Source organism: Austrofundulus limnaeus, unplaced genomic scaffold, assembly GCF_001266775.1.
Source record: "Austrofundulus limnaeus strain Quisiro unplaced genomic scaffold, Austrofundulus_limnaeus-1.0 Scaffold5, whole genome shotgun sequence".
NCBI lineage: Eukaryota > Metazoa > Chordata > Actinopteri > Cyprinodontiformes > Rivulidae > Austrofundulus > Austrofundulus limnaeus.
In genome coordinates this window covers 5,286,401-5,302,227 of record NW_013952407.1, presented here as the reverse complement: position 1 = coordinate 5,302,227, position 15,827 = coordinate 5,286,401, and the positions used below count along the sequence as shown (strand labels likewise).

The window sequence follows — 15,827 nt, the reverse complement described above, 5'->3', positions numbered from 1 at the left end:
ATATATATATTCATACACAGCCACAAGCAAAATCGTTATCATGGAGTGTGATGTGAGTTATTTGTAAAAGGTGAAGGTTTCTACCACCTTACAATTTTTTTACCAGAAGAAGTGTTGTTTAGAGTGACAGAACAAGGCAGACTCAGCTGACTCGCTTTCAGATATTTTTAGCAGATATTTCTGACACTGATATTGTGTAGATGAAAAACTGCATCACAAAACGGTTTCATGCTGAAGTCACAAGGTGTAGAAATACTTTAATATAGCATCAAATGTTCYAAATGTTTTGCTTCTGAGTTGTTTTAGATGGTGAAAATTTGCTTCAGTCTGACAAGGTGTTTGCTCAACTTCTCTCTGATTCTCTGAACTGTTGTCTATTGCATGTAAGATATTGACAGCTCATAAGRACTCCATGCGACCCCCAGTCTGTTTGTAATCTTTCTGTCATATAATTGTAGATACAAACGTTGTCAGTAAAATGAGTTGGAACTGTAATCTTCTTTCCAAGACAAAACCAAACACACTCATGTGTTGGTATAATTTAATCAGTCTAAGAGTCTCTGGGCCGCAGGCGGTTCTGATAACAAAGTGGATGGCTCTGCAGAGAGGTTGGTCTCCTGTCGGGGTCGTGAAAGGAGTTTGGTGATCAGGGCACCAGATTTCAGCTGTACTGAATGAGGTGTTGGGGGGTGTGGCAAATGCAAAAGCAGAGCAAGACAAAGGCTGGTAAATTTACCTGCCAAGGGCACAAAGCAACTCTGCACTGTAATTGATTTCCTCCACAAAGTCAATGACATTCAGCCAGTAATGACTTTGTAAAGAGACTGCCTCTGTCTCTCACTCCTTTCCTTTATCAATGTGTGTGTCCTCTCCCGCTGTCTAGCGCACACATTCAAGTGCTCTTAAAAATGCATTTGTGAGACATTGAACATTGAATTCTYGTGTTGTTTATGCTCACAGCAGAGGTTCAAATGCACCTGCTGTTGTTTGGAACACATGAGAATGACTTTGAGTCCATTGTTTTTTTCAAGCACAAAGAACTTCATATTTATTCTGTGCATGAACAAAAATCTTTTCAGCCTTTGAATTWAAAAAAAATCCCTTTCACTTTCAACAATGCATCAAAGGAAAGAATTGTATTTCAAAGAAAACTGAACACACAATGCTCATTTGATTCTTCAAACGTGTATTGTTTATATATAGAAACATTGATCAGACATGTAGCTAGATGAATAGTTATTCAGGAAGTGCAGATGGTAGTTAAATAAAACCCACTTTATACAGATGGTTGTGCTGTACAGATTGTAGTAAAAGTTGTCACAATGTTTAAAGCAACCAATGTAGTTGTGATTTTAGCATCTTTATTAAGCTTCTCCACAAACATTTGAGCAAGGTTTTATTTATTTATTTATTTATTTATTTATTAAAAACAGGCAAATCCCATTGAGACCACAAATCTCTTTTGCAAGAGAAGCCTGGACCTGAAGGCAACCTATTGTGCATGTTTTTGGTCTGGTTATACAAGAGATTATTTTTGTAAACTGAAGTTTCTATTTACCGTAAAATAATGTTTTATCCTTTCATGACTTTGAACTGGTGATTCACACTTTTATTACATCTCAATTGGATAATTATAACACTCTGTATGTTAGTGTTAGCCAGACCGGTCTCTCACCACTGCATTTGGTTCAGAACGCTGTTGCTCATCTTTTAATACAAACAGAAGTATATGAACATATCTCCTTGGTGCTGGCTTCCTTTCATTGGCTCTCTGTTCATTTTAAAATTTACTATAAAGTTTTATTGATGTTCTTTAGGGTCCTAATAGACTGCTTCCTGTCTGACCTCATTCAGCCTTATGTGCCCTCCAGATCCCTTGGATGGTAAATGGACTGTACTTATATAGCGCTTTTCTATCCATGCAGGACACTCAAAGCGCTTCACACTACAATCTATGTCCTCGTTTACCCATTCACACAGCACTCTACCAGATCTCCTACAAAGCTAACATGTACAATCAGCTATGGAGACTAATCAGTGCCAATAACATTCATACTGATGGGACACACATCAGAGGCSTTGGGGGTGAGGTGTCTTGCCCAAGGACACAACAACTGAGACAGCTGGATGGGGGATCGAACCGGCGACCTTCCAGTTCCAGGACGACTCCCCTAACCACTCTGCTACTTATGATCATTTGCTTTAAGTTGTGCTCAAGTCCAGACTGGTTCACAGAGGTGGTCAGGTCATTCGTTGCCCTGAAGTCCAGGCTGGTTCACGATGGTGATTGGGTCTTTAGTTTTCCTGAGGTTCAGGCTGGTTCACAATGGTGATTGGGTCTTTAGTTTTCCTGAGGTCCAGGCTGGTTTACAGAGGTGATCAGGTCTTTTCAGTTGTAGCTCTTAAATTGTGGAACCAGGCAACTGCCACTTCACATCAGACAAGCTTGAACTCTTGGTGTTTTTCTGTTTTATTTTAAACACAGTTTTACTCATTGGCTTTTAATACAGCATGAGAGTTGATTTATTTTTTAAATTTATGGTTGTTTTCTTAAATACTTTTTAACAGTTTTTTTCCAGTTTTTTGTGGTCTCTTGTGCTTRGTTTTATCTTTTTACAATTTTTATTGTGTGCAGCACTTTGGCCAGCATAATTAAAAAAAAAGTGTGACTCATAAATAAAACTGATTTGATCTGAATAGAAAAGGTAAGAGTGTTACACCTTTTTTTTTTTGCAGTGTATACAGAAGGAAATGTTCATCTTAACAGATAGCCAAGCTGCTATTAGAGCTCTCCAATGGCAACACTTTTCGTCTTTACTGGCTTGGGAGTGGGCCGAAGCAGTCAACTGGCATTAATGGTAACGAGAGAGCTGACTATCTTGCAAAAGTTGGTAGTCAGGCTCACTTCAAAGGACCAAGGACTGTTGTAGGTATTTCAACAGCTGTCTATAGGACTGCCCAACAGGCCTGGATTAGACATCAACATTTAATCTGCTGGAGGGAGCCGACAGACTCTCCAGACAGGCATGGGAACTGATAAATAGCCCAAATTTAAGGTTTGGGAAAGCTCTTATCGCCCTGACAAGGAAAACTCTTAAGTACACTGGTTGGAGTCCTAACTGGGCACAACTTGCTCTATCGCCACAACATGGTGATGGGACTCCATGTCAATGTGTGTGATGCTTGTGGCATTGAATTATAGACCTCTTTGCACAACTTGGGCTACTGCCTGGCTCTGAGTAGTCAAAGGAAAATAATTCTTGTTGACCCCTTTATGGATCCTGAGAAGCTCAGAACACTTGAGTGTTTTTAACCTTGTGTCTTTCATCCAAGAGACACAAAGGTTTGAATAAAGCTCAGTGTCTTTTTGGGGAGAGCAATGGGCCCATCGAGGCCCCTGCTCAAATGTTTTTTTCATCCATCCCCAGWAACCATAACCATAAGAGTGTTACAAGTGGGTTTAAAATCTTCAGAAAATCTCAGGGAAAGTCTAAAGCACTCTAAAACAAAGCAAAGCAAGAATGGATAACTCACGTGTCAACAGGAACTTGAAGCAAAAAAAAAAAAATCCTGAATACAGTATTTCAACAAAGTCCAAATGCAGAAGACCTCAGTCCACAACTACAATTACTTGTTTTAACTGGTTTCCTAAATTCATCATAGTTTTCTCAACGTTTATTCTTGGAATTGGTTTCAGATTATTTGTGCTCTGCAAAATGGGGCTTAAGTCGAGGCTTTTTGAGTGCCATTAAAGAAAAATTATACTTCTAGTGGGAATTAAGGAATTCCAAGATGATGACCTTAATGGAGAAAATGGTTAAAATGATTTTACCAGTTTGACTTTTTCCCATGTTTAACTTTTAGCATAAATATTTTGTGTAAATTTGCTGCTCACAGTACTGAGAACATGTTCTTTTCCTGGCTTTTATTTTTTTCAGAGGAACGCTCCAGAATTATTCAAAAGTGGGCAGATATGTCAGATTGTTTCTCAGCCATATGTTGTCTTTTGGTGGATGCCAATCTGCTTGTATTTGGGACAGAACCCTGCCACCTGTTTACTTTCTGCTTGGATTCACATGATTCATAAAAGTTAATTATGAGTTGTCACATCATTTTCAAGATTCAACACTCAGTTTATTCACACAGGTGTCCTTTTGATGATCGGAGCACCAGCCTTTGATTCTTGTGTGATCAACAAGTCTCATCAATGTCACTCATATCTCAGTCTGACCATCTGGATTAGAGTCAGAGTATTTTTATTTTTCATTGGCACAAAGCCACAAGGTTCACACCATCTCCCTTCATCACATGCTTTCATAAAACAGATTAAACTACTTCCTGTGGCTRGTGGCATAATTTTAATAACAAAATGTGGGTGCTGCTCAGTTCAAACCTCTGCCAATTTGTACCCTAACCTCACTGTTTGGAGCTAGCTTTTTAAGCTAAGTGATTATTATTTTGTACATTTTGGTTTTTGGTTGTGAAACAGTAACTGCACTAATCCTATACATGAATTATGGCACCAGTTCCCTAAGAATACAGTGATAACTAGTAAATTATTTTAGACACATTGTGAAAAAAGAAGAAAAACCCTCAGAACATTCTATTTACATGTGGCAGTGATAAGGAATGCATTTTGTACATTACATCATGATAAAACACACGTACTAGGTGTAGACTTTTGATGGTGCAGGCTGTAATAAAGCAAATTCTGCTTGCATGAAATACAGTGAAAGGACAACCTGCTTGTGCTTTTGGCACACATTAAATTGTCATATTAGTTCTGAGTTTAAGAACTGATTGCAAAACAAAGGTGGCATTTTGCTTTTAACTTCAAGTAAAAACACATCAGGTTCCCATTCTCATTGCTACAGCTGAGCACTACTGACAAACAATAACTGAGAATAATAATAAATAATAATATAATAATAAATGTGATGAGTAGCTACCATCTTGAATTCTCAACTCTCCCACTTTCCAATAGGGAATTCTCACTGGAGGGGTGTTCCAGTTTAAATTTACGTAAAATTTACGTAAGTGGGAAATTCCCACGTCCTAGTTCAACTGGACCACAGCAAATATAGCTGGTGGAAATGCAATGAAATGCAGTGAATTTAAAGAGCGAATTACGCCACTTGCAGGGTACTTTTGAGTCCTGTGCACCTCCACCTAGAGGTGAGCTGCTGTCGTTTTGTGGGTAAAATAATCAACATTCATAATGGGTGATGTAGTTTATTGTCAGGGCTGGCTTTAAAGCACCGTATGCTTATTGTAAGACATTAATATATCTTTGAAACTCATGTGGGTCACATTTGGACCGCAGGCCTTAAGTTTAACACGTGTTGTAAAATAACTTTTTTTCCCCCAAATTTCCTGTTTTATAATAATAATGATTTGTCAGTTTATTTACTTGAATAATGTAATACAAACTGGTCAGAAGATTAGGTCTTCTACATTATGTCTAATGTGAGTCCAATGAGCTGCAATAGACAGTTTGTTTTCTTACACTAAAATTAAGGGTATGAAGTAACCAAACTTGGCATCAATACAAACTGACCTGGAGCTCAAAATATCTTTTACTCGTTAACAGATAACTTCTCTGAAGGCATAAATCTAATCTAGTTTAGGGTGAAAAAAACCCCTCTGCTGTTGTTACAGTTGTCTAAAATGTAGTGCTGTTTCTCTGTTTCTGCAGGGAAAATGAAGTCCTGAAGGTCCAGTTGAAGAAGTATGTGGGTGCAGTGCAGATGCTGAAAAGAGAGGGTAGCCAGGACAATGATGGTAAGACYCTGTCTTTTTGTGTATCTTCAAGACCTATATAATGTGTGTGTGTCTCACTGACATGAAGCATGATTGAAACAAAATGGTGAAGAACACAAACTGAGAAATATGGGTTGGCGGTACATTTTTTTCCAAATTCTGGATCGGTTCTGTTAGATTTTTCTGGACCTTTTAGTTATTAATTTCAATTTTTGTGGCATTGACATGTCAAAAAGATGGCTTCTCTTCTGCCTCTGTGTTTGACTCATTRTGCATTTGAGGTTTTTGGAGGGTTTAATGACTTTGACTTTGTTTCCTTGTTGCCAGGGGATGGAAATCATCCTCTGTATAAAGACTAGCAAGATAAGTCCCTGCTTTTTAAAAGGAAAATAAAACGAACACAGCAGATTACAGAGGGCCACATAATAGTTAATTGCATTCTGTTGGATAGAAGAGATAGAGGGGAGAGCYGTTATCTTTGCTGCTGGAAGGGTTTGTGTGTTTGTGACATTTTAGTTTTTTTTTCTTTTTTTTAAATATTTTGTGCAGCAGAGAAAATGAGCTTTGCAAACTTTTATCATTGTAATCCATTTATGGTGTGTTTTTTCCATCTTCCTTTATTCTTTTAATAATGTGCTACAGTATCGACGCCGGACATTTACTGAAAGAGCAAAGTGTATCTGGTGATTATTTTAAACAATATTTATTTATTTGTTTGAGCACAACTTTGGTAATACAGTTTCTGTGGGTGATGCTAAAACTGCAGCAACAATAATGCAGAAGTCAAAGGATGGACAGTAGCATTCTAAGGCAGGTGCAAAAGCTTTAAATTTAGGGTGGAAGTCACTATAAAATTTGAGCTAACAAATAAAAATACAGGTAAGCTGCTATTTTTCATTGGTTAATGTTTTGTTGGACAGTCATTTCAACAACTGGATGAAATTACAACATAATATGAATCATGCCCATCTACCACCATTAGTAACATAAGCTGCTGTAATATAGTATATAGCACAGACTAAGTACTGTGAAAGACGACACTTCTGTAAACAGACATTTATTTAGAGATAGATGTGTTCACTACACCATATGATGCAATAATTATTGTCGTTCAAGCCACTTCACTGGTATAAAAATGGTAAAATGTGTAACTTTTTAAGTATTATGTCCTTTTCCATCTCTTGTATGGCAAAGATGTATTMTATGCATTTTGTATAATGTGATTTGAGTATAAGGCAACCCCCTTATTTTTTTTTGCAAAAATATCTTTGGTTAATAGCGTTTAAAAATTTTGATCTATGCAAGCACTAATTTTTATATAATCATATAAAACTCTTTCTCATATTTTATTATTTGTATTAGTTTTACTCTGTTGGAAATCAACAATTTGTCTCAGGAACTCATTTCCCSCCACAGCAGGTTATTTTTTTCTGGTCACTAGATGACTAGAAAATGTTATCTCTGTATGAAAAAGATTCATTTATTCATACAGTAGGATTTCCAACAGTCAAACATCTTCAGGAGAGTTGACAACCCCCCGTTTATCGAGCCTACGCAGACCTGTGCAAGTTGGGCCCACAACGGCGTCATGTTTAAAACATCACAGCGGCTTCGCATTTCATCTCTCTGGTGCCTGATTACTGGGTTTGGCCCGTCAGACATGGCCGCGTGGCCCTGCTGAGCACGGCGGGGAGAAACAAAAAGTAAGAAAGATGTCTGTACAGAGAGATCCTGACAAATGAAAACATACGTATGTTAACAGAAAATCACTGTCACTCAGGTCACCACCACAGACAGTCTTGTTAGTTGCCTGGTGTTTCTCTTGAGTTTGTCTACACCTGTTTGTTTTCCCTTGGGTCGTGTATTTTACCGCAGTCATTATCCTACTCGCTCATGTTGACTTTTTCTTCTCTTGTTTGTATCTTTTCTGTCGCCTTTACAACCCCTCCTTCCACTCGCACTCCCTTTGTCCCAGCAGGCATAGTAATTCCTCCTCCTTGGCAGCGTCTAAATTATTTCATCCTCTCTTTACCTCTGTCTTCTCCGACTAATGATGCACCTCATTCCGTTGAACTTTGATGTCGACTTTCGCAGTCTGCTTGTACATTTGTGTGTGTGTGTGTGTGTGTGTGTGTGTGTGTGTGTGTGTGTGTGTGTATGTGTGTGTGTGTGTGGAGCTAGGTGAGTAATGTGGGAGCTGTTTAGGGTGAGCAGTGGATGAACGGATACACAAGCACCTCTTTTATGTGCTGTCAGCATGCTTCCCCGCGATTGGTGCGTTGCCTTTTTCGAAACCCCTCCTGTTTTTGACAGCGCTGCAGATGTGATCTCTTGAACGCTCCTCAGGCATTGTCAGAACCACTGACATCCCACAAAAGACGAGTTTTTTTCCCTCCGTTTGAGAGAAATGATAATTACTGTTTCCATGTACGAAGGCGTCTATCCGTGTTTATTTGGGGGATGCCCCCTTTCTGCTTAGACTTGCATATGAGGCACCAGTGAGCCCGTCTTCCTGTTTGGTGTTTTTCATGAATTTTGATTGCAATTCATATTGTATGCATAAGTCCCATTTGAACATCTGTGTAAGTTCGTCGAATGGAACATATGATTTATGTTATGTGTCATTAGCATTACTCCCCTTTATTCATGTCAAAGAGAATTCACTTGTGCAAGAGTGGTTTAATAAGCTTCCAGATTGCATGTGCATAGCTTTATGAATGCATGTGTGTGCATGTCCTTAAAAGGAGGCTGTTAGCTGAACTCCTGGGGACATGTAAATTAGTCGTCAGTCAGATTTAGCAGAGTGAGAAAAAGAGAATTCTCATGAGAAAAATACTGAGCTGCATGCAGCAATATCATACATGAGATACAGTACTTGAAGGGTTATGTGGATGTATTGTATTTATGCAATTATTTTTCCATAAACAAAGGGTTCTTCTTGACCAAACACCTTCCTTAGTGGCTATATTTGCTCAAAAATATTTTTTCTCTAAAGCCACATGAGGCATTGCTCCAGCGTCAAAGTGGACAACCAAACTCGCTGATCAAATAGTCCTGCAGGACAGAGAAAGGCTAGTAGTAATGGTTGGAAAAACAAAAATAAAGTACACCAAAATATCAAAATAAAGCAGTGTTTCCTTTGAATATAATCATAAATGGCTTCCTGTAATTTGATCCTAATAAAGCTTCATATGTGTCTAAATCTGTTAGTAGTCAATTACCATTTTTAAATTAAATAAGTTCTGCAAATTATGAGCTAAACCAGTGATTTCAGTTATGAACCTTAGAAAACTGCAATTGTAAGAATGGTGAACCTAAATAACTTCCCTTCAAAGATGTAACTGCAATAGTTTGGCAATAGTTTGGATTTGAGCATATGAAATACATTTAATCCCCAGTGAGATGCTGTGCAAGCTCTGTATGAAGGAGGCGTCAGCCAGAGTTGGAAATACTTCCCTGCTTTGACTGCTTCTTAGAATTTATGACCGCTGTGAGGATGAACCTGTTGTAGGATGAAATTCAAAGACAGATGAAGTTCAYTTGCCACTGCTGATAAAACTGCCCACCACTTGAGGCAACAGTAATAGGTGTGTTTGTGAGAATGACTAAAACCACYCTGAGTTCATCAGAACAAACATTGGGGGGGGACATTCATATGCACACACTCACACCAATGTCAGGCCAGTAGCTCTGACATTGCATCTGATYAAGACCCTGGAGAGYCTGGTCCTCAACTATCTGCGCTACCTGGTGAAGTCTTCATTGGATCKGCTGCAGTTCACCTACCAGCCTGGCATCYGGGTGGATAATGCCATCATCTACCTTTAGCACCGAGCTCTGACTCACCTGGAGAACCTGGAAGCAATGTGAGAATCATGTTCTTTGATTTCTCCAGTGCTTTCAACACCATCCAGCCAGGACTCCTGAGGGACAAGCTGGAGCTCTCTGGAGCAGAACCACTTTCTCATCAACATTGCTAAAACCAAGGAGCTGGTGGCACAGACCGACCTCATTGACATGGGTGAACATCCAGGGAATGGACATTGAGATAGTGGACTCTTACAGGTACCTGGGTGTTCACCTGAACAATAAACTGGACTGGACCAACAACAACACGGACGCTCTTTACAGGAAGGGTCAGAGCAGACTCTACCTGCTGAGGAGGCTGAGGTCCTTTGGAGTGCAGGGAGCGCTCATGAAGACCTTCTTTGACACAGTCGTGGCTTCAGCCATCTTCTARGGCATCGTCTGTTGGAGCAGCAGCTTATCRACWGRTGAGATGAAGCAGCTGGATAAGCTCATCAGGAAGGCCAGTTCTGTGCTGGGATGCCCCCTCGACCCAGTGCAGGTGGTGTTAGACAGAAAGACTCTGGCTAAAATAACATCACTGACAGAGAATGTCTCCCACCCAATGCATGGAACTGTAGCTGAGCTGCAGAGCTCCTTCAGAGACAGGCTGCTGCATCCTAAKTGCACAAAGGAGCGTTACCAAAGATCCTTCCTCCCAGCAGCTGTTAGACTSTACAACCAGCACTGCTTCCAACAAACTCAATAAGTATTCATGCTTGTTTGCAATGTAATCAACGCTGTTTCTCAGTCACTACCTAAATAACAATCTTGTGGCTATTGCACATCTATTTTCTGTACTGTTACACTAACTGTAAAAATCTGCCGTTTACAGTATTTATTACACACACACACACACACATTATGTACACTACTGGAAATGACCTAATTTGACTCAACTGCACACCTCATTGTAATTTACCTGCACAGGATATTTTATTTTATTTTGCTATGTACAGTGTTTTGTTTATTTTCATTGTAATTCTTTCATTTTCTTTATTCCATTACCACTACTACAATTGCTAGTGGTGCATTGCAATATGTTGTTTTTTGTGAACAGATGCTGCTGGTGTTACACATGAATTTCCCATCTGTGGGACAATAAAGGCTGTTTCTATTCTATTCTATTTTAAAGGACAATATGTAGTCATCAGTTAACATAACATGCATTAACTGTGGAATGAAGCCAGAATTAAAAGAAAAACCCCACACATTTATGATGGGAATATTCAAACCTCTTGCAGAAAGGCTCCAGCCCAGGAGTCAAACCCAGGACCTTTTTGGGGCACTAATCAACTACTCCATTGTGGAACGTTATCACAGATATAATTACAATTGCACAGATTAAAAAAAACTGACTGTGTTGAAAGGCGCAATATTTTCTCTGAATCTGGTGCAGTAAATCACTATCAGAAGAAATGTTTTATTGCCTTAACTGAGGAAAGAAACTTATAAGRTCTTTTAGTCTGAAGTTCAGTTGGTGCAGTGATAAATGATAGAGGTTTGGAAAAAGACACTGACAGAATAGAAAGTCACTGCTTTTGCCTCTTATCTAAATGAAACGTTTTTGTCTGTTAGGTGATAATGTTTTAAAGCCTCAGGTGGATGCCTAACAATGGCTGCCTGAACAACTTGTTCAGACTGATTGTGCCACCTTTGGGAATACTCTTCCCAAAGGMAAGGGATCACCAAATCTCAGCTCCTTCCACTGAGATGGCTCAACACAATGGGAGGAGTGGGATCAGGAGCTATTAAAGTGTATCTTACCCCACTGTGAAAGATAACACCGCCCCATTGCAAAATTTAAAAAATGCCTACAGTGGTTGGTGCTGGGGGTGGGGGGAGCAAGGAGGTGTGGTCAGGACGAGAGAACGTGACAAGCTAACGTTTCTGATCCTTCTAAACAAATTATGTTTTGTAAAAAGTAAAGTTTCATGACATACACAATGATTCATGACATATTTCATTTAAAATGAACAAGTCAGCACAGTCTGGGACTGACTTGTGTTGTCTCCCTGGATCAGGACACGGCACGCTTTACCGCAGCCTCGGCTGAGCTCTGTCCGACCCAGACTGCCCCGCTGCGCTGCGCTGCCTGCCTTTTTTTTCTCCTCCCGCTGTGTGTGTGGTGTTCTACACCTTCTTGTCTACCTGTTTGTGCAGGATGTACAGCAAGCTGAGGTGTGCGTGTCTGTGTGTGTATGAGAGCAGCGCAGTGCAGGCAGCCTCTGTCTCATCTCCCCACCCGAGGCTGAGGGAGGCTGGAGAGTCAGGCTGTGGAGCTCAGTGGGGCTAAAGTCTTATCTGATCAAGCTGCTGGTTCAAACATTGATTCAGTGATACATGAAGCCTTGTGTTGTTGAGGCACTGTGTGTCTGTGTGTGTGTGACTGCGATCAAGCGATGTTAGCCACTAACACGCTAATACGAAGCTGTAACAAATGATCATGCTATGCTAGCTGTTCCACCCTCTGACTGCTGCAGGGGCATGCCTTAGAGAGAGGCTTTTATACCAGAACACAGCCGCTGTGACGAAACCCTGGAGAAGCACGTCACCGTGGAGAGCCATTAACCAATATACAAATTAGCCTGCAGTACCACTGCTCTACCCATATGAGCAGCAAAAACACGTTTTTAGACCAAGCATTACAGATTTGAACAAATACGCACAAAAACATCAAAATTAGCACAGAAAAACAGTACTATATAACATTTTAGACACATTCTAGACAGTTTATCAGCTAAAAAAAAGTTAATTTTGGGGTAAGTTCCTCTTTAAACTCTCAAGTCCTGGTTGGGCGCACTGAGTACACTTGAGGAGATCAGTCAAGGGGTCAGGAGGCTGCTAGTCTGGTAAGACAGAATTCTCCATTTACTGTTTTCCTGATGAGAGTTTCTGGCTAAGTTTTTAAGTACACAATTTTCCCAACATTTAGCTTTTTTGTAAAAAAAAAAGTGCCATATGGCCACTAATTTCATTCTTAAAAATGTATTTTTTTGACTACGTCTTTTTTCTCTTTGTGTTTATTTGTGTTTTTCATGGTTCTTGGTCAGTCTGTACCTTTGCCAAATTGTACTTGTGTACATAAAGAAGCTGTGTACAACGAGTCTCTTTGTTTTCAGTTCTGCCCATATTTTACCTCTCCTTTGGGCTGCTTCATACCCACCTTTGTTCATTATATACCTATCTTGGCAGCTACTCCCACTTAAAGAATATTTGAATCTACTGGAGTACACTTTTGAATTTAGGATAAGCAGATTTGCAGCTGTTACATTTTTTTATTATTATTTATTGGCAAGGTTTGGCCTTTAGAATAATCCTTTTTTAAAAAGTACATTTTGGTTTAATTCATGCAGTAAATTGTTGAAATAATATGACAATTTAATTTAAATGTCTGAAAACAAGCAAACTACAATGCACGTTCTATACATTTCAAGGCAGCAAAGCACCTGCACTGTTTATAGTTTGTGTCTGTAATGATCGTTTACACACTGTGACTGAGCAACTGTTAGAATTTCAGCAAATTTCTCTTTTCCGCAGGACAAGGAGGAACCTTTATGRTWKTGTCWGCAAAGAAAAATAAAGTGTAATTAAAATTATTGCACATGCTCTTAGAGACTGTATATCTTTCCATCTCRTGGCATGTGTATTTAACGTGGTGCAACTGAGCCCTTATTTACTTACGTCAGGCAGATAATTGTCACAGTATATAAATATTTGTCATTACCATTGTTACATTATGATGTAATGTTAACTATGAAARAAAGCACAGCTGGATTATATAGGAAGTGCATGTGTGCAAAATGGTAGTAATATAGTGTGTATTTGCTTAAAACATCAACCTGTCTGTATAAAAAGTTAGCCACTTTCTACAAAATCACTTGCTACAAAGTAGGAATTGGTGTTTTAAAGAAAATAAACTTTTCAAATTCATCAGTAAATGTATTCATATTTGTATATAATTTAAATTTGTTAGCRTAAAATTTATTCCTGCAGCTGAAAAAAGTCCTCCAATGAAACGGAGGTTTTGGGTAACAGGGGGTACTTGTGCTTCAGCTAATACTGTTAGCTGGGAGTCTTTATAGTSAGGTACCAATATCAGCATTTTTACAAGTACTTGTACAAAGTTTGTCAGTTCCATGTTTAGAAACATTATACAAGTTGAAAGAAAAGTTTAAATTTTTGCAACATTAAATATCATGCTGTATATTGGATTTGATCCAGTCAGAGGGGCATAGGCCTATAAGGAAGGAGAGCCTTCTTTCTTTTTTTAACTTTATTTTTAGCACAGTTTTATGATCTTACAAAGAAAACATATCATAGACATAACAGCCCATAGGGCAGAACAGAAGGTTCACAGAGGGAGGGAGATAGTCGTGTAATTTTTAAGTTCCAACTCAGTAAGTACTTGGTATTGGTACTCAGTATCGACAAGTACCCAAACTGATACTGCTACTTGGTATACCTCTGTGTTTTTTGGTCCAGTGGATCAGTGGAATGGGATGCCCATTTTCTGGTAGTAAAGATAAGCTCACCCATTACCATAGTTTCCARTTWAAAAAAAAAGAAAGCAAAAATAGCTACTTTGGCAGAAACAGACTCTAAGATGTGGTTAGGTTAGTGAGTGTGGGCAGGAATTGTAGCTGTAATACGAAGCACAGGTACAATTTGGTGAAGGTACAAATTGACCAACTTTCCCCTATGTCCTCGCTAAAGGTTAGAGTTTATTAGTAGCAGAAACACTTTTTGGTTAATTTTGCATTTTCCTTAACTCCACATACARGTTTAATATATCCATAAATAAACCCTCTGCTGACAGCAGCTTATTCATCTGCAATAAGGAGATGGATTACATGGCCGTTAAAAACCCAATAAGCTTCTCTCTCTGCGCCTTTGTCTCCCCTGCCTGCTCTGACAGCCAGTGGCCTAATGAGTGAATGAGAGGCATTTGTCACTGCTGCCGGCCCTAATAAGAGCGTGTAACTTATTCATTACGCACATAGATCTGCATTTATTGCCACGCTGGATGCTTGGCTTTGCCCTTGGCCTTGGGGAGGGATACGGGCACCTGAGCTGTCGGCAGAATTTGAGAGAGTATCTGCGTATGCTTGAAAGTTTTGTACCCTGTGTTATGACAACCTGGAGGTGGACTTAATCACTTTGTTCACAAGAGTAGCTGAGTGCGTTTGGGGGTTAATCAGAGAAAAGCAGGTCAAAGGTAGCAGAGGACAGTCATAATGAAAGAAATGTGTGTAGGCATGTGGATTTTTCAGGTCTAATGTGCAGATGCTTGCAGATTCCCAACATGCTGTATTTGTGTTGACTGTCTTTTTGAGCATCTTGTCCCCTCGAGTGAGTGTAGGTGAGGCGCAGCGTATGCAGGCGCACGTGAGAGGCTGAAATTAAAAAGTGCATTAGCGGCTGTAGGTGGGTATGAAACTGTCGTAGAAGGTGTTCGAGTGCTTTATGGTACAAAGTTATTTACATCCCAGGAGGCCAACTGTAAAAGAGCAAATAATGAGTCACYCTCTATGTGAATTGAGCTTAATTGWGCCCACACGTTGAGCCATAGCCTCCGATCATAAGAGGGGAAGCCAGGAAGTGGCTCTCGTGGTTTAGCCTTTCACAACCAACATGTTTACCGGCCCAAAGGTGTGAGGGACTGTCATTTATTCAGCAGAGAGGGAGGTCTCTTTGTGGGGTGTCCACAACAATTAGTTCAACAGACACTGCTTATTTTCCTGGCAGAAGAGAGGTGACATCGGATATTGTTTGTTACAGGTGGGGCCAGGTGGTCAGCGTTCGTGTGTGTGGGTTCTTGTGTCTTCGACTTCATATGTCATGGGCGATTCAATATGGGCACAGCAGGAGTGTGTGACAGATTTCATCACCTGGACGGATTGGTGTTAATGAACATTTTAATCACCTCACTCAATGCCAGAGCCTGCTGGGTGTCATCGTCCACCTCTCCCAGAGAAAATTATAATAAGGCACTGTATAAAAGAACCTCCAGTTATATGACGAGTTTTGTATTAGTTGCACATTTTACCTTTTATAATATCAAATCTCAGTTTGTTTCGGAGCTTTTCAATTTTTACAAAACTTCACAACACGTTGTATTTACTGTGACAAACATGTTATTGTCTGGTTGTATGCAGTTGACCCCAACTATTTCATGATGATTAGGTACAAATAATAACCCTTACAAAACTGCATAAAAC

At 39.6% G+C, this 15,827-nt stretch overlaps 1 protein-coding gene across 1 annotated transcript in view; it reads left to right on the top strand.

The window, feature by feature from the left end:
* snx29 (sorting nexin 29) overlaps window positions 1-15,827 on the top strand; it is a 230,948-nt gene that overhangs the window by 60,123 nt on the left and 154,998 nt on the right. The window contains exon 14 of the mRNA XM_014028096.1: window positions 5,696-5,781. Coding sequence (XP_013883550.1) covers window positions 5,696-5,781 — 86 coding nt within the window. The remainder of the gene's footprint in view (window positions 1-5,695; window positions 5,782-15,827) is intronic.